General features: G+C 52.1%; 1 protein-coding gene across 5 annotated transcripts in view; it reads right to left on the bottom strand.

Moving 5' to 3' along the window:
- Window positions 1–2534: 2534 nt before the first annotated feature.
- SMURF1 (SMAD specific E3 ubiquitin protein ligase 1) overlaps window positions 2535–20212 on the bottom strand; it is a 102121-nt gene continuing 84443 nt past the window's right edge. For 3 of the 5 annotated variants that reach the window (XM_032872666.1, XM_032872663.1, XM_032872665.1), the window contains 9 exons: window positions 19832–20030; window positions 17757–17860; window positions 11319–11433; window positions 9953–10131; window positions 8516–8653; window positions 7674–7794; window positions 6615–6816; window positions 5084–5168; window positions 2536–3073 (listed from right to left, as the gene is read on the bottom strand). In XM_032872666.1, coding sequence (XP_032728557.1) covers window positions 2974–3073; window positions 5084–5168; window positions 6615–6816; window positions 7674–7794; window positions 8516–8653; window positions 9953–10131; window positions 11319–11433; window positions 17757–17860; window positions 19832–20030 — 1243 coding nt within the window. In that variant the 3' untranslated portion in view covers window positions 2536–2973. Of the gene's footprint in view, window positions 3074–5083; window positions 5169–6614; window positions 6817–7673; window positions 7795–8515; window positions 8654–9952; window positions 10132–11318; window positions 11434–17756; window positions 17861–19831; window positions 20031–20212 lie in introns of all 5 variants that reach the window. The other 2 variants (XM_032872667.1, XM_032872664.1) reach the window with 2 other exon arrangements.

The following is a 20212-nucleotide window of genomic DNA, read 5'->3' as shown; positions in this document are numbered from 1 at the left end:
GATTTTGACATAAAACAGAACATTAGTGTACAATTTTCACAAAATAAATCCGCAATAAAAACAGTGGGAAGAATAACAAGGATAGCAGCAATACTTAAAAACAAGACGTTACAAAATAAATTAAAAAATACATTATAAAGTGGTTGAGAAACAAAAATAAACAAATTTTTAAAATTCATACTATGTTTCGGGAAGGCTGCCACGTGGCCCACACCTGGCTGCAGACGGGGCTGGGGGGTGGGGCATCTCCTCGTCCCAAGGCCCTTCCTGCCAGATCAGCTCTGAGGACCACCTCTCCTGAACCGGGACCATGCGGCCGAGCAAGCTTAGGGAACACAGTCCACCTGGTGGGCAGGTCCCCCCATAGGAGAGAGCAGTCCTTCCTGTCCCCCAAGCAGCCCCTTTGTTTTTCCTACCTCCAGCACTGGCAGAGCGGTGGTTGGCTACATCCCTGAGGGTCGGCTGAAGACCACTGGTGAGGACAAGCCTGGAAGCTGGGCCCCTGAAGCATCTGGGCAAAGAGGTGAGGGGGGGATGGGCAGGCGGGGACTACCGTGGAGGGCGACGAATGAGAGCTTGTGGGAAACGGGGTCCACGCAGACCCAAAGTGGAGTGACCGGGAGCTTTTACCAACTGTCTGCCACACTACTCTTTGGGTGGCCCAATCCACGGTTGATCGTGAAGGTTCTAGAAGGGCAGTGCCACTGACACAGGGCTCTTTGGTGAGAGTCAGCCAGGGCTCTGGAACATTCTGCTCTTTCAGGCTTCACGGTAACGCACAGCTGAGGAGGGGGGCCCACGTGCAAGGAGAAAAGCAGAGACTCGGGCCTACGCCTGTGGAGCTGACCCCGGACACAGGCGAGAAGCCCGGGGCCGGCAGGTGCACTGAGGATGGTTTCCCCGTTCCTCCCAACAGCAGGAAGATCGTCGGGAAGGAGCCAAACCCAGCATTCCCATTAGACCCTCGTCTCCTCACTAATTCCTGCAGAGTCTGACCAACACCAAAAGCAGCAGCCGGGCTGGAGTCTGGAGGTGCTCTCCGCTCACTCGGGGAGCTTTCCTCGTCGCGCGGTTGGGATTCACCTTCGAGAGGAAGCCTCTCTGGGCGCAGGTCTGGAGTTGACATTTGCTCACTCTTCCAGAGGAAGATTCCGAGGGAGGACTAGGGCATCAGGGGGAGCCAGCTTCGGGGACGCCCTCACAAGGATCGTGGTAAACGAGACACGAGATGAGCCCAGCTGGGGCAAGGCAGAACTTCTCAAAGACCAAGCCCACTGCCCGGCCTGGACTTCCTGAATGGGTTTGACAGACACACGGACATCTCTCCTAAGGAGCCCAGAGTACACGCTCCCGCAGCTCCGGGAACCCCCGGCCGACAACCCATGACCCCCCCCCCCCCCCCGCACCACGCAGACCCTCTGATCCAAAGAGGGCCCAGAGCTGCCCCCATGAGCCACAGACTGCTTCGGGGCAGCCCGAGGGCCCACAGCGAGATGAGAAGGGGAAGCGCGCCTCCAAACCCGCCGCAGTCCGAAGGCGTCGGTAGCAGAGAGTTACTCCTTCCAAACCCCTCTCGGACCCACAGCCGGATGCCAATGCCTAACTCCCAAACCAACAGCAGAGTTTCGACAGTGAAATGTCTTGCTCGTGAATTCCCGCACGCTGGCCCCCAACGGAAACAGTAACAAAACCCAAACAGGACAGCTGGCTGCCGCTGCCCTTTGCGCAAGTCCGTCTCCACTCAGACCACCTTGTCAAAATACTGCTGCGACCTCCTGTGCAAACTGGAACGTGGGGTGAGAACCTCGAGCTCCGGCTTGCGCTGCCCTCGTGCAGCCCGTGAAGACGTCTGGGCAAGGGGACTGAGCAGTGACTGCTGTGTCCCTCTGACGCTCAGAAGATGGCCGGAGTGAGCCAGAGCGGGACCGTGCTCCCCCCTCTACTGTCAGGTTTGCATTTAAACAGTGACTCAGGGGCGGGGGGGCTGGGGTTAAGTCAGTGAGGTTAGCCGGTCCCCCTCTCCCTTTGAGGTGCGTCTGCACCCAGCCAGCAGCCAGAACAACAGGCTTCTCTTTTGTTAGTTCAGCTCTTAGCAACTTCTGTGTGAGGCTTTGTTAGTATTCAGTGACCCAGCCGACACCCGGGGGTGCGGGAGCCCCAGCCTGGGACTGGCCGCGTGGAGTGGAGCTGGTTTGGTCTATTCTCGTATAAGCTCTGTTATGTGGTATTTTCACTGGAAAAATATTCCCCATTAGATAGATAACGTGGCCAAAGGGACTCTTAAAAAGAAAGATCATTTTTCTCTATGCAAAACAAATTTTTCAGCCAGGATCCCCTGAAACCTGCCCCGGGCCTGCAGCCGAGGCGGCCCCAGCCGCTTGACCTTTCCAAAAGGGAAGCACGCTTCTGCGGCAGGCTTCCCGCCGCGGTGCACTGCCCGGCGACCACCCGGTTCTCTTTCAGTTAGAAATTCATCTGCTACCTGGAGCAAGCTGCGAGGATGGGACTGGAGTTTGAGCTGCTGGACTTGCACAGGGGCCTTGGGATCGTTTTGACACAGAATAGCTGGTGGAGCCACCAGGTACGAACCCTCAGTAAGCCAGGCTCGGCTGCAGAACGTGTGGGTCGGTCTTCCTCTAGGGACCACAGGGCAGTGAGCCCATCACCGTATGGGTTCCAGTCATCGCGGAATAGCCTGTGTGACCGAAGCCCAGTGCTAACCCTGGCTGCATTTATTGGATGGGTGATGGAAGGGGGTGGGAGTACTGTCAGAAAGGAGGAAAGTATGGGTGGGAGCCACCGGCCAAAGTCCCCCCCACCCCCCTCGCTCCCTCAGTGAAAAGGAGGGGAGACAACTCTTTGCCTCCGGTGATCTAGGGTTCCTGGGCCTCAGCCAGCCCTGCAGGAGGCACACAGAAAGCTTGCTTTGGGTCTGGTGGTCATGAGCTAGAACCTGGTGCCTTTGGCTGGTCTTCACTCCACAGCAAAGCCGCATGTCTCCTCCACGGCCGTCAGCAGCTTCTCATAGAGCTTCTCATAGGACTCATACGGTGGAATGTCAATCCGATTAAAGCTGGAACAGGACAGAAGAGCGGGAAAGTCACTGCTGGGGGGATCTGGACCTCGGACCTGCTTCAAGGACAGGCGGGAACAGAGCATTCGTGCCCCTGAGCTAGCAGAGAGTGGTGAGTGAGAGTGTGTGTGTGTGTGTGTGTGTGTGTGCGCGCACGCGCAGGGACAGAGCCAAGAAAAGGGGGTAAGCATCTCCTTGCCTCGCTGGGTGAGGAGGCAGAGGCAAGCTTTCTGCTCCCCCCTCCAGTCCTCTTCTGCTCTGAAAGCAAAGATTTTTCATTGCATACACAGCAACACAGACCCTACAATCTTGAAAACCAAAATGAACTCAATTACTATTTCCTGGTTATATGAGGACAAAGCTCTTAGCTCGTTTTGTTTGTGGTCTTTGAGGAAAATTATTTCTTGGAACAAAACACCACCTTTGCAGAGAGCCCTGCAATCCAGACCGGCTGACAGGTCACCCCGACCATCTACCGCACGTCCAGCCAATCCCCCGTGACTTGATATGAGACGAAAGGGGGCAGTCTGGAGTATTTCTTGCAAAAACAAGCTGTAGCTCAAAACTAATAAAATGGCAAATCCCGGACACTGACATGAAATGAATAGAAATGAGTGAGGAGATGAATCAACATCTCCCTGGGGAAACTCATTTCTACTATTGTGTTTAAAAAAAAAAAAAAATACTCTTTAAGAAGGATATTCTCTCCTAACAAAAGAAATACAAAATTCTGACTGAGAGGCCATAGAGTGACTGACTAAATTACAAGGAGTTAAACAGGTAAGGATGGTTTTTTGAGAAAGAATTGGGGTGAATGGTGGGGAGAGCCTGGGCGGGGGGGCTTCAGCATCAGAGGACGCCGCCCATGGCTGTTGTGCTCCAGCACGGGACCGGGCCAGGACGTGGCCACGGGGAGGCGAGCAGCTGCTGAGCACGGATACGGTGCTGCTGTGCCGGCTGCGCTGGGCGGACGACCCGGGAAATGGGAAGCCACAGCCCTGGGCTCCCACCCAGGAAGCTTCTGTTGCGCCCCGTACCTCCTGAGGACCAGGACCTGGCTCTCCTGAACTAGATACGCTGGCCTTCTCGGCACATGGCTTCTGAGACAAAGCGTATGTAAGTAACTTGATTTTTAAACCACAAAGGAAGTAATCTGCTACAGATACTATTTAAGTTCAAAGTCTGGGGAAGAAACACTGTTCAGTACACAAGATGCATCATCATAGACTAAGTTCCCAGAAGGAAAATGGGGTCCCAGGAAGTGAAGACGGTAACTCCAGATGAAAACCTATAGTTTTGGAGCACATGGATGGCGTAGTTGGTTAAGCGTCTGCCTCTTGGTTTCAGCTCAGGTCCTGATCTCAGGGTCATGGGATTAAGCCCCGTATCCGACTCTGAGCTCACCGCAGAGTCTGGGTTTCTCTTTCCTTCTTTTCCTCCTCCTGCTCCTGCTCTCTCTCGATTTCTAATTAAGTCTTAAAAATAGAAACTATAGAGTTTTCGGGGTGCCTGGGTGGCTAAGTCGGTTGAGCATCCCAAGTCCTGATCTCAGCTCGGGTCCCGATCTCAGGGTCATGAGACCCAGCCCCATGTCACACGGACATGGAGCCTGTTTAAGATTCTCCCTCTTTCTCTGCCCCTCCCCACCACTCCTATGTACTCGCTCACTCTCTCTCTAAAAACTAAAATAAAAAAAAAATTTTAAAAGAGAAACTAGTTTTCCTGCAGAGAGGGACATGTGTGCTCGCACACATGAAGACAAGACTGGACCTGCCGGAGCGCCAGCCAACACGACTCCCATGTCACAACACAAATGGTTTCACGACAGACTTCTGACAACCTTCCTGCAACCCGTTGCCAAGTGCTCCTTCCGGCTGACACTGGGGCCATCGCCAGTGGTCCCGGGATGCTGATAAAGGAAGCGGAGCGCTCCATCCCAGAAAAGATCTGTGACAAGTCACGCGAAGGGCAGCAACCCGTGGAGACAGGCTTCTGGGGAACGGGCCTTACCAGGTATGGGCCTTCGGGAGGTTGTCTGTGTTGGCGTCGATGAGGTGGATGGTGAAGAGCCGGGGCCCTGCCGCGCCTGTAGAGCCTTACGAGAAAACATTCTAGTTAATGCACGTCAGAGGAAGGGCCCGGCCCCAGCCCCGCTGCCCACCACACCCTCAGCCTAGTGACGGGGCCGGCTGTGCTGCCCAAGGTCATGGGCTTCATGCGGCAGCATGAGCCTCTGTGTGGCTTAGCATCTGCTGACAGTGGCTATCCAGGGGCCTATACCAGACATTCTAGAAAAATCACAGGGCAAGAGCGAAGACTGGTGAGAACTCTCCTGTGCCCTGGCCACGAACCCACTTAAATGGGGGTATCTGAAGGATAAAATCCTTAAACTACCACTGATACTTCTTTTTTTTAAGAGAAATTTTTAGCCAGCAGGCCCACTACTGGCAGAGGGAGCAGAGTTTTGTAACAAAAGCAAGACACGGGGTCACAAAATCTCCCCAGGTAAAGGTTCGACGGGAAGAGAAAAGGACACAAACACCTGGGCCAAAAGCCCAAGGGGATGGAAGGAACTTCTGTCACTCAGAGAAGTCCTTGAAATATGGAGACGTCTACAGGGAATATTCTATACGTGAAATGTATCTGCTATCACTGTTAATATGCAAAATTCCATGTACTAGGTCTAAATATACAATTATGCCATACCTTTTCCTTTCTGGCTCTCAGGGTTATCAAAAATCTAGATGTCAAATTTTGTTTTTATCACCGTCGGAAGGGATGAGAGAACGGATACCCAAATTGAACAGTGGAGCCTATTAGGCAGTGCGTTTGCACAGAGAACAAAACCGAGTCCCAGGGAGGACCCCTGGGGTTAATGACCATCCCAGGAGCCAGAGACACCCACCTCCTGCTACTCAGGCCAGGCCTCTCTCCCCCATGCTCAGGACTGCATTGAGAGAACCACTATCAGACTCAGAAATGAATCCATGGTGCATGTTACAAACTCTGATCTCTTTCCTCAATGCCTTGCTGCTCTTCCTACCCTCCCTCTCAACCAATTCTGTACGGGAAGGGGAGGCACCGGTTCCGCTGGGCCCTTCCTCGCTCAGGTCTCACCACTGCAAGCGAGCACCCGGCTGGCCGGCCCCCCGCTGCAGACTGCCCCCCACACCCCCCTCCTCCCCGAGCCCGTGGCCTGCAGGGACGCTGGGAAAGGCGGGTTTGGCAGGAAGCTGGGTTTTGCTGACGTTCTCTCCTACATGTTACAGGTATTTTCTTGGGCAGAGGCTCACACAGCCTGGAGCCCCAGAAGTCAGCAGAAGGAAGAGCAACCAGAGCCCCCCACCTTTTATGCAGGAAAGAGGGTCTCTATAGCCCCTAGGGGGTAGGGTAGCCCCTTCCACAATGCTAGACAGTTGTTCTGAGGGAACACCGGCCACACCCATCCCTAGCAGACGTTTCTGGAATCCTGGCACAGCCTGGCAGGGGCGCGCCTGAGGGAGATGCTTGGGGCCAGGAGCCCCGCCTCCACGTCAGTCACCTTGCAAAGCCTTGAAGCCTTGGAGAGGGACCCGGGTGGACCCCGTCACGAACTGCAGGAGCCTGGCCCTCCTCTCCTCGTCGAAGGTCTCCACCGCCTGCCAGAACCACCGGACGATGTTGCTGTCGGCCCCGCAGTGCTTCAGCCGCGTGTTGGACTTCCAGTCGCTCACGTCGATCTTATCCAGGCCGCCGATGATCAGCTGGGAGGGCGTTCAGCAGCAGGTTAGTCCTCGGACGCACAAACCAGGCTCACGACATGTGCCCCCGCTCCAGCTCCCAGGACGTGAGAGGAGGAAATTTACTGCATCTGAATAAATGAGCCCCAGAACTTGGACAGGCAGGGAGAGCGGCGGTGTGCCCGATGCTGCCACGGTGGGCTGCTTTCGGACCCCCAGCTTCGGGCTTTCTCACAACCACAGCTCAGTGCTGCACCACAGCGGCGAGGAGTCGGTACGGAAGAACGAGCTGTAAAGTGGGGCCTCATCCCAGGGACCTCGGGGGCTGGGACAAGCAGAGGTCGAAGGCTGGAGCGGAAGGACCACGCGTACGTGTGTCTGCCCCGGGGTGGGAGGTGCCTCGCCGGGGACAGAAAGACAGAAGGATTTCATAGCCCTAAGCCATTTGGCTTCAGAGGTGGAACCGCTGTGTTCAAGCACGTACAGTGCGATCAGGGGAGACAATAACACTTTGTTCCGAGTCTAATAATAGCCAGAACAAAAGCAGAAAGCTGATGTGCTGGGGGAACCTGGTTATGTGCGAGATAACTTCCTCGATGCAAGGAGACTACACAGGAGGGGGTTAGGAACCTCCACTGACAGAGATTCTGAAAAATAAGATAAGCCACAGAACACCCGGCACGACGTCCAGAGAAGGATCTGGACTGGCTGCGGCCAAGCAGACAGACACTCACTCTAGCCCTGTCATTCTGGAGCCCCGAGAACCCCGGCCCTGCTGGGGACTAGGTAAGCCTCACTCTGCTGCCACATGTAAAACAAGAAAATAGGGATCACGCTCGCGACCTTGATTGTGGACTTGGCTCAGCCCAGTAAGCACCCACCTCCAATTCCTTCTGGTCAAAAGGCTTTAGTAAGTGTTGAGGAATGAGTTCATTAAAACCTTTCTGAAGAGCTAAGAACTGGGCTTCGATCCCCCTCATGAATCTCCAATTTACGTACAACCTGAAAGACAAATTCCCAGAAGTTGGAGGTGAACCTCCAGCTGAACCTCACCCCCTGCCGCCAGGCCTCCCCTGGGTGGTGGTGTTTGGGGGGAGGGGGCATGAAACCCCCCAGCAGCTGGTAGGACCGGGTTAAAAATAAGTCAGCCCAGGCCTGGACACATTCCGAAGCTTTACTAAAAATAGCAGTCGGAATTGACCTGACCTCTTACAGCAAGTGCCATCGTATAAAAGTAGATTTGAAAATAAGATTCGGGGACGTCATGAGAGCCACACACCAGTCAGGCCCCCCAAGCAGTCCGACGTGCCCACAGGCTTCCAGATTTCTGGTGTTGGCAACTCGTCATTTCTTTGCCGTCAGAGGTGGGACCACAATAGAGCAGACTTCCTCGAGACTGAACTCAAGGAAACTTCCAGGCTCCACTTCTCTCCTACGCTCACCACCTTCACACCCAGAATTGGGAGGCCACTTGGGATGGGGAGGGTCATTACTGCCCCTTCAACAGGTCAGGCCTGGTGGCATCGGGGCTCCTCCACGCAGAGCCTGCACTGCAGAAGCCGACGGTTCAATTACTGTGGTTCTGGCCACACGTGCTGACAGGAACAGGGAAGCCTCGAACAGTGAAGGAGCTGTGACCTCCTAAATGTGGACCCAGCTGTGCCTGGGACGGTCCAGGGCACCCGGACGCCCCAGCGGCGGCCACCATCCCCTGGAACGTTACCGGACATATTCTTTCTTGTTCTCCTCTGTGACAGGAACGTTTCGGCCGTTGGGCTTCAGTTCATGCTGGAGAATCCTCCCGAAGGCATTGTGCTCCACGCAGAAGGTATGGTCCAGCACAGGGGTGATATCGTTCTCTCTGTCGGAGTTAGGACAGAAGACGGAGGTCAGACCTTTGCCGCAGCCAACCGCCTGCCACCGCAGAGCTGCAGGAGGGAGAAGACAGGAGCCGCAGGCAGACACAGAGCCTGTGCCAGCGCAGGGGTGCGGGTACTGGGACGAGCCGGGGGACCCCAGATCCACGTCCATGTGCCCTGACTCTCGGCTTCCCCCTTCGCAGGAAGGTGATGGCAGCTCTACCATTCTGTGGTTTTACAAGACATGGTGACCTGATTGCTTTGTCACCTGAGTCTCTGAACAGAAAGGAGGGATTCACAAAGAGCGGAGTCCAAGGGAAAGCCACCTGCAGGGACACACACCTAGACGAGACCGTCCCCCCCTTTAAAGCAGCCACTCACACAAAGTAGCACTTGAGAGAGTTCAAACGGACTCTGCCACACTTCTGGCAACACAGAGTGAAAGCTCTCCCGTGGGCTGGAGGCCCCGCCCCTCGCAGACTGCCCGTTCCCAGTGGGGACGCTCGAAGTGGAGCCGACAGAGCACAGGACACAACTGAGTTCAGCTCCTTGGCGCATCCTCCCCCTGCCAGAGGCTGGATCTCTTGCTCCTGTGGACTCGGCTCCCTCCCAAGGACCATGTCCCCATGGATCGGGGCTGACTGCTTTCAAAAGCGTTTTAGGAGACTTCTGAAACAAAGGTGACTAAATGGAATTTTTCTTGATCTTTTTCTTGTATCAAATACTTTGACATAAGGTACTTTGATACTAATTTTGTTTTTGACTTTCCATCCCCATAAAAGAGTCGAAAGCAAACCACCCACCCATCTGTCATGCCCGGGACTAACATGTGTGATCCTTAAGAATTTGAGGAGACAGGGGTGTCTGGGTAGCTCAGTGGGTTATGCCTCTGCCTTTGGCTCAGGTCGTGATTCCCAGGGTCCTGGGATCGAGGCCCTCATAAGGCTCTCTGCTTAGCAGAGAGCCTGCTTCCCCCCACTCCCTCTGCCTACTTGTGATCTCTCTCTCTGTCAAATAAATAAAATCTTAAAAAAAAAAGAATTTGACAACAAAAGAAATTAGTCTATGACGTGAAACTGGCCAAACATCATGAAGAATGTTAAGTCAACTGAGTATTTCTTATTCTATCTACTTTTATGCATCTGGTTGTGAAACCGCATTTTCTTTCGCTAACTTCACACCCACCCCTCAAAAACAATCACACACAGGCACACATACACACACGCACAGAATGAATCTGGCGTACGAGACGGTGGCTGTGCACGAATTTGCCATTGTCTGAACGGTAAGGCTGTACTTACAGAATCCACACTAAGCTCTTATGTAATTCTGGATCCACCGACTCCAAATCCGAGAGCTGGATGGGCTTCCCCAGGAGCTGCTTATAGAAGGGAACCGTGAAGCCCCCGTTGATGTAGTGTCCGTGGAACACAGCGAGACCCATGATCCGGCCCACAAAATGGAAGTAAGATAGATGGTCCTGTAGGAGGCACCAGAGAACACGAAGTCATCAGAGAAAGGCCCAGCCAAAGTGGGAACTTGGAGCTTTGGGCTTTCTCCAAGCTTCTCCAGAGAATGAACTGTCCCATCATGACCTCTGTTACTCATGGGCTGTGCTCACCAACAGAGAAAGGAAGGCTGGTTAGATAGTCAAAACCCAGAGCATGTCTTCCGTAGAGATCATCTGAGCATTTGAAAGGCCCTTAGTTCAAACACCTCCTCAGGATTGCGACATCATTTGTGGCACTTGGTGTAGAAGGAAAATGCAGAACCCTTTACTCAGAAGTTAAGAATTTCAACACTGGCAACAGCAGAATCAAACCAAGCACAGGCCCTTCTAAGTGCAGGGTGCCTGGGAAGCCGGCCGCCCTCCTCCCCACTGTGCTACCAGAAAGAGAGCAGAGGGCAATCCCTCCTGAGTCCCTGGAGAAAGCGGAAGAGAAAAAATCCGAAGGAAGACAAAATGAAAAAGGAACATAAAGGAAAATTCTCTGCACGTGAAGCATTCTAAAACTAGAGCTCTTCTGGTTTTTAATGGGGAAACACACATCTCTGCTTTCAGTTGGAATTATAGTCAGAATTCATCAAAACCTCATTTCCATTTAGGCTCTGTCACATTTGAATGTATGTAGAGTAGAGCTGGTCCCAGACTGCCTCAGGGCCATGGGCTCAGCAGCAGTGACCACAGGACACGGCCCCACGGGGAGAGCCCTCCACACGCCGGCTGTCCAACCTCAGGCCGGTCACTCACTCCGCGCTCCCATCTTCCTCTCAAACGAGCCGCTAAGAGTGTCCGCACTTGTGGCCAAAAAGGCCAATTATGGAAAATTCTAATTTTGACTGGGAGAAGGTGGATTTCATAGCCCAGGTCTCAGAATGACATGGTCAGCAAATCCTCCTACCTCGGTTCCCTCAACTGGCGATAAAGGGCTCTGAGTAGTCCGAGCAGTTCAGTTTCACTCTTGCTGTCTTTGAAATAAACATACCCCGTGATCCCAGGCCTGGGAGAGAAATCATCCCCCTTAATCTGGTTCCCCCTCAGCCTTTCGCTATTTACCACAGACTCCGAGCAAGTCCAAAACGAACAGACCCAGGATAGAGACCAAACCTGGAAATCCATTTTAAAAAATGTTCCAATTTGCCCCTTCTTCGTTCATGAATACTTACAGGGTTGATTGAGGAATCTGGGTTGATTTGCAACATGTAAATGTTGTCCGTAGAATACTGGAAGAGTCCGTAATACGGATTCAACATTTCATGGCACAGTAAGTAAAGCCACTCCCTAGGAACAAGAACAGTGAAAGGCATTTTATACATGCGAGAACGTCCGGTCTTCGGTCTTACCAGACGGACGGGTTCCCTGTGCCCTGGAAGGCCCCACTGGTGGGGATACCCTGTCTGAGAGAAGAGGCCCTGCACAGACTGGGAAGGAACAACTTGCTTCTGGCTGAATGAGAGATGATGGCTTTTCTGGCCCTGACCCCGCACAGGTTGGAAGCTGAGGAAGACCCACGCTGACCCGAGTCAGGACCGCCCCCCCGGGCAGTCCTCTCGACAGCTACCTGGTCAGCTTTCCTGCACCTCAGCTAAAATTCTCTCAGCTACTGTGCAGAGACACACATCTTGGGTGATGACACTCATGCTGTGGTAGTAACAGACAAAAGTACCATAAGAAGGACCGAGATCCTAGTTTTATTTAAAAAAGAGTGTGCGCGTGCGCACATACACACAAAACAGGAAAGCTGTCTACACAGAGCAAAGAGAAAGAGGGGGACGATTTACGCTGACAGTAGTTGAGAATTAACATTCTGGGGCATTTGCAGTCTTCTTTTATTTCTTTCTAGAAAGTTCTTCAATTTCCAACTGTAACATGTTATCAACACTTAAGCGAGGAGAAGATATTTCACAGTCTGGGGAGATGGATTAAGAATGACTTTTTTGCCCTTCATAATCTTCTGTTTTGCTGAATTCTTATCTTTTGCTATAAACATTTATTTTATTTTTTAGAGAGCATGTGCACTCATGAGTAGGGAAGGGACAGAGGGAGAGAAAGAATCCTAAGCAGGCTCCACGCCCAGCATGGAGCCTGACCCAGGGCTTGATCTTCCGACCCTGAGATCATGACCTGAGCCAAAATCAAGAGTCAAACGTTTAACCAGCTGAGCCACCCAGGCACCCCAACATTTACTGCTTTTATAATTTAAAAAACAAGCTTAATACTTAATGAGACTAATTCTAAGAGTTCTAAAATCTGGGATATTTAAGAACAAATTACTTTCAGAATTCCTATATATTCCAATCATTTCATTATAAAAAGGCCCCAAAATCAGAAATAATAAACAAAACAAGCACTCTCAGTAGAATCCGGAGGAATCTGGGGAACATACGGGGAAAACCGTACCCAAGCACCTGTGCCACTTCTTACAAAGACCCTTTTCTTCTTTATTCAAAACTCCTCTCAAATGAATAAATTTCATTAAGATAAACAGACCCCAAGTTTTATTCTGGAATTTCTTACTCTGTCAAATAGAAAAGGCAGAGAATTGAGAAAGATTATGAAAGGATAAGCACACGTGCAAATAATTCAAGAAAACTGGGAGAGTACACAAAAAAAGAATCAGACCACAACAAAATTATGTATCAAACTCAAAAGAACAGAAAGGAAGTGCCAGAAGCAGTGAGACTCCAAATGTTACAAAATTCTTTACTAAAAAGGCGGAGTGCTCCAACTATAAGACCTGGATTCATCCCCAAGTTTCAGAGTTTGGGTTTGAGAAGAGTCATTTTCCAAAGCCAAGGACCCGCAACTGTCTAGACAGGAAGTGATTAAAATACAAGCAAACATTCTGACCGAGTCACGCACGGAGGTAGGGAGGCGTATTAGGTATGTTAAGGAAGTGGTAAGGAGAGAGCGAACTACACAGGCAAAATGGTTTTTTAACATTACAGGAAATGGTTCAGAACCAAACACTGGGGAAGTTAAGTGTAGACGGATTCTCATCAACCAGATAATGAATGCAGGCACACATATGTGGGATTTAAATCTCTCTAAAGCTCTCTGAGATAGATCTTATCCCCTACAGACACGAGGAAGGATCTGAGGGGTGAAATAATGCAAGACCCAACAGGAGGCAGGAAAGCCAGGGCTCACAGCTCTTCCCACTAGAGCACCGGGTCAACCAAGCGGGGGTCCCCAAAGACCTCTCCGTGTGGAAGACTTGATAAAAACGGGACGCGTGGAAGGAAGAGAACTCCTAGCACACGAAACCAAGCTATTCACGTGTGTGCCTGGGAACATGCAGGGCCAGTCATGCAAAGGAACGACGGCAGGTTGCAACAGTTCAGGACACCGAATTTCCGAGACTATAAAGGAAATAGAGAAAATGCAAGTAGTCAGATTTAAATTGTTGGGGCAGATAAGAACGTGTAACTAGGAAGATTCTCCGCTATGAAGGAGGACAGAAAGCCTAATCCTCTTAGCTGGAGACAGAATTTGTGTTATCAAAGGCAAACAGAAGTTATACTGCCAAGAGAAAGATGGTTTCTAGAATCAAGATCAAGTTCAAGAAGAACCTTGGGATGGTCTTGAAAGGAAAAATGTTTCCCCTGGAGAGCTGGTGCCCATGTGAGCTCATGCCAGGCGAATGCATGCCTTTCTGCGGCCTTTCTCCCAGTCGGACTTGGCAAGAGGGTGGGAGGAGGGAGAGACAGGCAGTGGGAAGAAGGTGGAGGACTGATTCCATCCAGGGCCAAGGGGCAGATCGTGACTCCTTGCTTTTCAAGTCTTTTCTTTCGGCTCCTGAAAAAAAAAAAATCCCAGCTCTACCCAGAAACCAAATGAAGCCACTTATAATGCGTATCAGAACATAACTGCTCTTGGGGTAGCTGCTGTAGGGCTGAGAATCTGCCCTAAGTGGGGAGCATGTGACATCCTGTCCCGACTTCCCAAGACACATCTTCACAGGAGCACGACCTCTTCGGTAGCCTCTACCAGAGCTGGAGTTTTAGAATTACTTATGTAATTCTTTCATTAATGTCTGTACCTCATGAGATTGAGAACGCCTTTGAATGGGAACTTGGGAGGGGTGAAGGGGGCAGAGGACACATCACTGTGTTCTCTGTCGTATCCCTAGTGCCTAATACGTGGTAGAGTCTCGACATTAATGGGTAATGAGTAAACACAGTCTTCACAAGAGCACACATTATAGGGGTGTTCTTGAAGAGTCAGTCCAGTGAGGACTCCATCACAGATGGAAGATTAGTAGTGAATTTTCTCATTTTATATTTTGTTACCCTGGAATCCATAAATGAGTATGTTACGATACCATAAAAAAATAAAAATGTGCCAGACAGTGCTGCTGGGGACAACAGTACAGAGGTTCCTCCAAAAATTAAAGATAGGAACACGATGTGATCCAGTAATTCCACTACTGGGTATTTGCCCAAAGAAAATGAAGACACGAATTCAAAGTCTCACACGCTCCTCTGCTTATTTACAATAGCATTATTGTAGCAGCATTATTTACAATAGCCAAGATATAGAAGCAACCTCAGTGTCCACGAACAGACGAACAGGGAAAGCGGTGATGTACGTACATGAGGGGATGTGAATCCGAAAAAAGGATGGGATCTCGCGACCACATGGACGGACCCAGAGGGTATGATGCTGAGTGAGACACAGATACCATGTGATTTCACTTACATGTGGAATCCAAAAAATACAGCAAACCAAACAAACAAAGCAGAAACAGACCCGTAAGGAAGGGGAACGGATGTACAGTTGCCGGAGATGAGGGGCCAGGGGTGGGGCACGAAATGGTGAAGGGGGTGGGAGGTGAGGGAATGAGGCCGTCACGGGGAGGAGAGGCGCAGCCTCAGGTCACGGTCAGTGGCGTGGGGAGCGCTCGCTGTACACTGACAGGTGGCGGCCACACTCTGGTGAGCAGAGCCACGGAACACTGTGTTTACGGAACACTGAGCTACACGTCGGAAACGAAGGTCACGTTGTGTGTCAAGTATATGGCAATAAATGTCAAGTATATGGCAATGAGCAGGTAAAAATAACTAGACCATTCCGAGCCACCACTTCTGTTCGCATAAGTAGAGTCCAGCTCGGAGTAAGGGGCCCGTCAGCAAGAGCGGAGCAAGGAAAGGGAGGAGAGGAAACCACGAGCAGGAAAAAGCCGCGGCTTCGGCGGACCCGTCGAGAATAGAACAGCCCCCGAGCACATGGGCTGCGCAGGCTGGGGGAACATGGGGATCTCGGGACTGGGGAAGGACTCTGCTGGGGTGGGGGGGTTACCCTGTGAGCAGACCCCAGAGAACGGAGGGAACAAGCTATGTGACACCTCGGGACACTCTAGGCAAAGGCCTGAGGCAGGCCATGGAGAGAGCGCGGCCGCCAGAGGGGGGAGGCCGTGGGGCAGGCCTGGGGGCACCTAGGGGGGTTGGCTGGGAGCCTGGGGCCAGGGGAGGACTGGCAGAGCCTCCAGAAAGCTGGTGGTGGCCTGTGTAGGACAGTGGGACACGGCGGGGCTGGGGGGGGGTGGGGAGACCAAGGGGAGCAGCCACCACGCATTCAGGAGTGAGGACAGGAGCCCAAGCGGGGAGCTGGGGAGCCAGAGGGGCCACGGGTGGTCTGGGCAGGGTTCTTTGCTGAGGACTGACTACAGGTGGATGGGCTCTGGGAAGTGACCAGGAAGTGGCTGGGGCGCAGGCTGGGCACCGAGGAAGGAGAAACAAGAAGCTAGTATGAGGGGGGCCATCAGAGATTTGGGACCATTAGGCTCAGGAGGCTTTACAAATCCCTAAGAGCCCAAGGCAAACAGGTGCGGCGCTGAGGGGACTGAGCAGTGGGGGTACAGTGGGGTACAAGCGCAGAGATAGAACCCGGGGCACACTCGGGCGACCCCAGGACCAAGCTGGGGGCTGCCAATGCTCCGGGGTGAGGACCGACAGGGGACTGCCAGGAGGCAAATGAAGAGAGAGAGGTGGCCCAGAACCCAGTGGAAAAAGAGCTTTGAGGACAGGGAGGGACCAACGACACCAGGTGCTGCTGACAGACCAGGGGAGGTGAAGGCTGCGGAGGCATTGCGGGGTCTGTGGAGATGCAGGACAGGGGAGAGCTTGACACAAGGGGCTTCAGAGGGCAGAAAGGTGTGCCGTGGAGGGAGAGAGGGGGTTGGAGAGGAAGCGAGAGATGTGGAGGCGGGGCCGGGAACGATCACTACCCTTGCGAGGGCTCTGCTGCAAGGGGAACAGAGAAGGGGTCAGTGACCGAGGGCAGTGCAGTTGCTCCTGGAATTCCTCCTTGTTTTTCTTTCTACTTTGCTCTGTTTGCCTTTGTAGTGCCTCCTTAAAGCACGGACAGGAAGGGGATACAGTGTCCGGCAAAGGTCTGGCGTCCCCAAGGTGGGGAGAGGCCAGCGGTGTGGACGGCATCGTCCTCCGGCCATCTGCCCCCGCTCAGCAGAGGCTCGGCAGCCCCCAGATGGGATTTTTCAGAGTCAAGGTTTTGCCAGACAAGTGCAACAAACGGAAGAGGAGAAGGGAGTGATGATGGTGGATGACGTGGCAGCAGGAAGTAAGGACGGGAAGAGAGGAGAAAAAAGAAAAAAGGCAGTACACTCTGGATGATGGGTGGTCCTGGATGGGCCTAAATTACTTCTGGTGAAGGAGGGACTAAAATCAGGTTGTCATCAGTGACAACGGGTGCTGAAAGAAAGGACAGCAATGCCTTCAAAGGTCTGAATGAAAATTATTTTCTTGGGGACACCTGGGAGGCTCAGTCAGTTAAGCCTCTGCCTTCGGCTCAGGTCATGAGCCCAGGGTCCTGGGATCGAGTCCCGCATCGGGCTCCCTGCTCAGTGGGGAGCCTGCTTTTCCCTCTATCTCTGCCTGCTGTTCCCACTACTTGTGTTCCTTTAAAAAAAGGAAGAAAACACATTATTCTGAATTACAAAGTCAACGAAAGATCTCCAAATGACAACAGCATAAACCAGGAAGTGAGAGTGTTAAACTGGGCCCTCAGCACAGGCATTACCCAGCCCATCTGCGTCTATGACCACACGTCGTGAATGTCTGAACTCGGCCAGTTTAGTGACATAAAATTACCCAGTAGGAGAGAGAGTTAAAAGCGTAAAAAAGGCAGTTGTCTCAAAGGTGTAAAGACATAGGATGGGAAATAGCAGTTTTTCATTCTTCTATTTTTAAGATCACTTCCATGAATGATTCTGACCATCACATCATTCTGCAGAGTTCCTCTGACACCAGTGCCCCACAGTCCTCTCCTGGGAAAAGCAAGTCTAACTGCCTCGCTACCGGACTGATTTCAAAAGCATGTCCCTCATGTTTCAGGTTTGGAGCTCCCGGATGATGCAGGGGTGGGGTGGGGGGGGGTGTGAAAAGCTGAAATCTGTCTCCAAGAAGTAAATTCAGGGCAAAGGAGACGTGCGTTCTGGTGGCTGTGACACAGCCTCGATCCCAGGAGCGCTGAAGGCCATGCAGGGGTCCTGACTGCCCCAGGACAAGCGCCTCTGAAAAACCTCCTGTCCCGGGGGTGCTGAGCCCCGTGCAGCAGCAAGCGGGGCCACCTCAGCTCCTCACCTCGCCACTCCGCCATAATCCAGACCTTCCTCTCCCCGGAATTTCACCATCAGCCGCTTCTTCAGATCCTTTGGCCGCATCTTCATGATCTGACGGTAAGACTCCTGCTCAGCAAAATGACAGTGTCAGAGAGAAGAACGGGTGGTATTTACAGTTACCGAAGGTGACAGGTTGTCGGTGATGGAGCCCCAACCAGGGTGCACGTACATTTAAACCCAAGTCTGAGCTGGTTCCATTCAGAGTGTTGATTTGGTGTCTCTGGTGTCCTGTATGCAGTGGCTCCTGTCACCTGATCTCCCTGAGTCTCCCTCAGGAACAAGGCAGCCTGTGCCTGGTGACGCCACACCAAAAGGACACCCCCCCCCCATTTTCAGCACAATTACTGAAGGCTCAAGAGCAAACATACATCCTCACTAGAGCCCATGTTCTCCAAATTAATTTTAACGTGGCCATACTAAGAACAACTTACATATTTGTAAGAAAGATTTGATTTATTCATTTGACAGAGAGAGAGAGCATAAATAAGTAGGGGGAGCAGCAGACAGAGGGAAAAGCTGACTCCCCGCAGAGCAGGGAGCCCAACGCGGGACTCGATCCCAGGACCCTGTCATCATGACCCGAGCCGAAGGCAGATGCTCAACCGACGGAGCCACCCAGGCGTCCCAGCTTCTGTATTTTAACCAAAATGAAGACATCCCTAGAGAATCTGAACAGTAAATGAATTCTGAGCCTGTCTTTATACTGAGGTGAAGAATCACAGGATTTCCAGAGTCAAAAAAGGAAAAAAAAAAAAAAAAAAGATTTAAGTAAGACACACACAGTAGCTTACCCAAAACACAGAAAACAGGTGGCCAGCCCAGCCTTCCCCCAGATTCAGTATTTTGAGTGGAACTAGCTAAATGCAGATATTTTCAATGATAAGGCACTTGAGAATCTTTTCATGCTTTAAATTTAACGTAATTCAAGCTTCAACATCCCCAGAGGGAACGAGGATGCTGAGTGGACATGCGCTGGCAGCAACATGTCAGTAATCGGCGATTTTCTCTCCCCAGCAACCATGTACGACGGCTCAATGGCCATTCGCCCAACGCTGGCTGTGCACAGGCGTCAAGTGTGGCCCCGGGCGCCTCCTCAGTGCCCATCACCCCGAAGACGCCACTGGGCTCCCTACAGGCCGGACCTCGCCCTCTGTGCCCATCCCATCCCACCCCCTGCCCAGCCGCTGCAGCCCGGGGGCACCTGAGTTCAGTTCTTCTTCAGTTTCTTCTGATCGCTTCTGCCTGTGATTCCCCTGGCAGGCAGGATATGGCCTGCACATCGCTGACATTTGACCTTCCGATCACCTTCCTTGAGAAAAGGGTCCTGTCTGCAAGAGGGTCCTGCCTGTTTAGTGGCCTTGACCCCGCCAGAGAGCTGCATGAAGGACAAAACCCTTTTCAGGAACCACCTCATCTTCCCGTTTCCAGAAAACACGTTAAAAATATGGTGGCCACCTGGACACTAAGCTGCTCTGGGGAGGCGAAGCCGTTGGGTGAAACTCCGTGCAAGGCAGTAGAAGGGATGACTGGTTCTGAAGAAAGCACGCAGACTGCGGGAATATGTCATCACAGAGCACATGAGAGCACTGGCAGTAATACTTAGTACTGGTTTCCATATAAACCTCTTTATTTTCACTCCAGAAGCTCTTGAGCTTTTCAACTCCTCCCAAAGGAGAAAACAGTCTCTCTGTACCCATTGGTCCCGAAAAAGCCCTGCAATTCGCTGAGTAATAAAATCAAGACTAGAAGGGGTGCCGGGGTGGGGGGAGCTCAGTGGGTGAAGTGTCTGCCTTTGGCTCGGGTCGTGATCCCAGGGTCCTGGGATCGAGCCCCACGTGGGGCTCCCTGCTCAGCGGAGAGCCTGCTTCTCTCTCTCTTCCCTGCTTCTGCTCGATCTCTGTCTCTTTCTCTCTCAAATAAATAAAATCTTTTAAAAAAAAATCAAGACCTGAAATGCCACAGAGAAAGAAGAACTCACTGTCTGTTTACAGGGTCGAACTGTCTATGCCTCACTGCCGGTCGCACTGAATTCCATACCTCAAATATTTCTTCTCTGGATACTTCGATGCGGCAGTGACCTGCCTGGGGTTGCTGCAGTGAAAGTTCGTGTCTGAGGACCTTCAGCTTCTGGACTAAATCTCTTTCGTATCTCTGGGCGGGAAGCTCCTCGTCTTCCACAGAGCCCTCGCTAGGCAACGGCAGCGGCTGGCTGGGCTCCTTTAGCTGGCACTGGTGACTTGAGAAGAAGAGAAGCATCAAGGTCACTCCACAAGTAGAGGCCAAGGGAGCCGTAAGGAATGCCCCCCGCACCGAGCAACTGGGAGTCATTACACAGAACTTCGAGAAAAAATGTTCTCTCTGCTAACATAACCATGTTATTTTTAAGCCCACTCATAAAATTCCAGTAAAATCAAGGAC

Source organism: Lontra canadensis, unplaced genomic scaffold (assembly GCF_010015895.1).
Source record: "Lontra canadensis isolate GAN:19392208 unplaced genomic scaffold, GSC_riverotter_1.0 scaffold45, whole genome shotgun sequence".
NCBI classification, from domain to species: Eukaryota; Metazoa; Chordata; class Mammalia; order Carnivora; family Mustelidae; genus Lontra; species Lontra canadensis.
The sequence above is the reverse complement of the archived record's forward strand: the minus strand, read 5'-3'. Positions and strand labels throughout refer to the sequence as shown.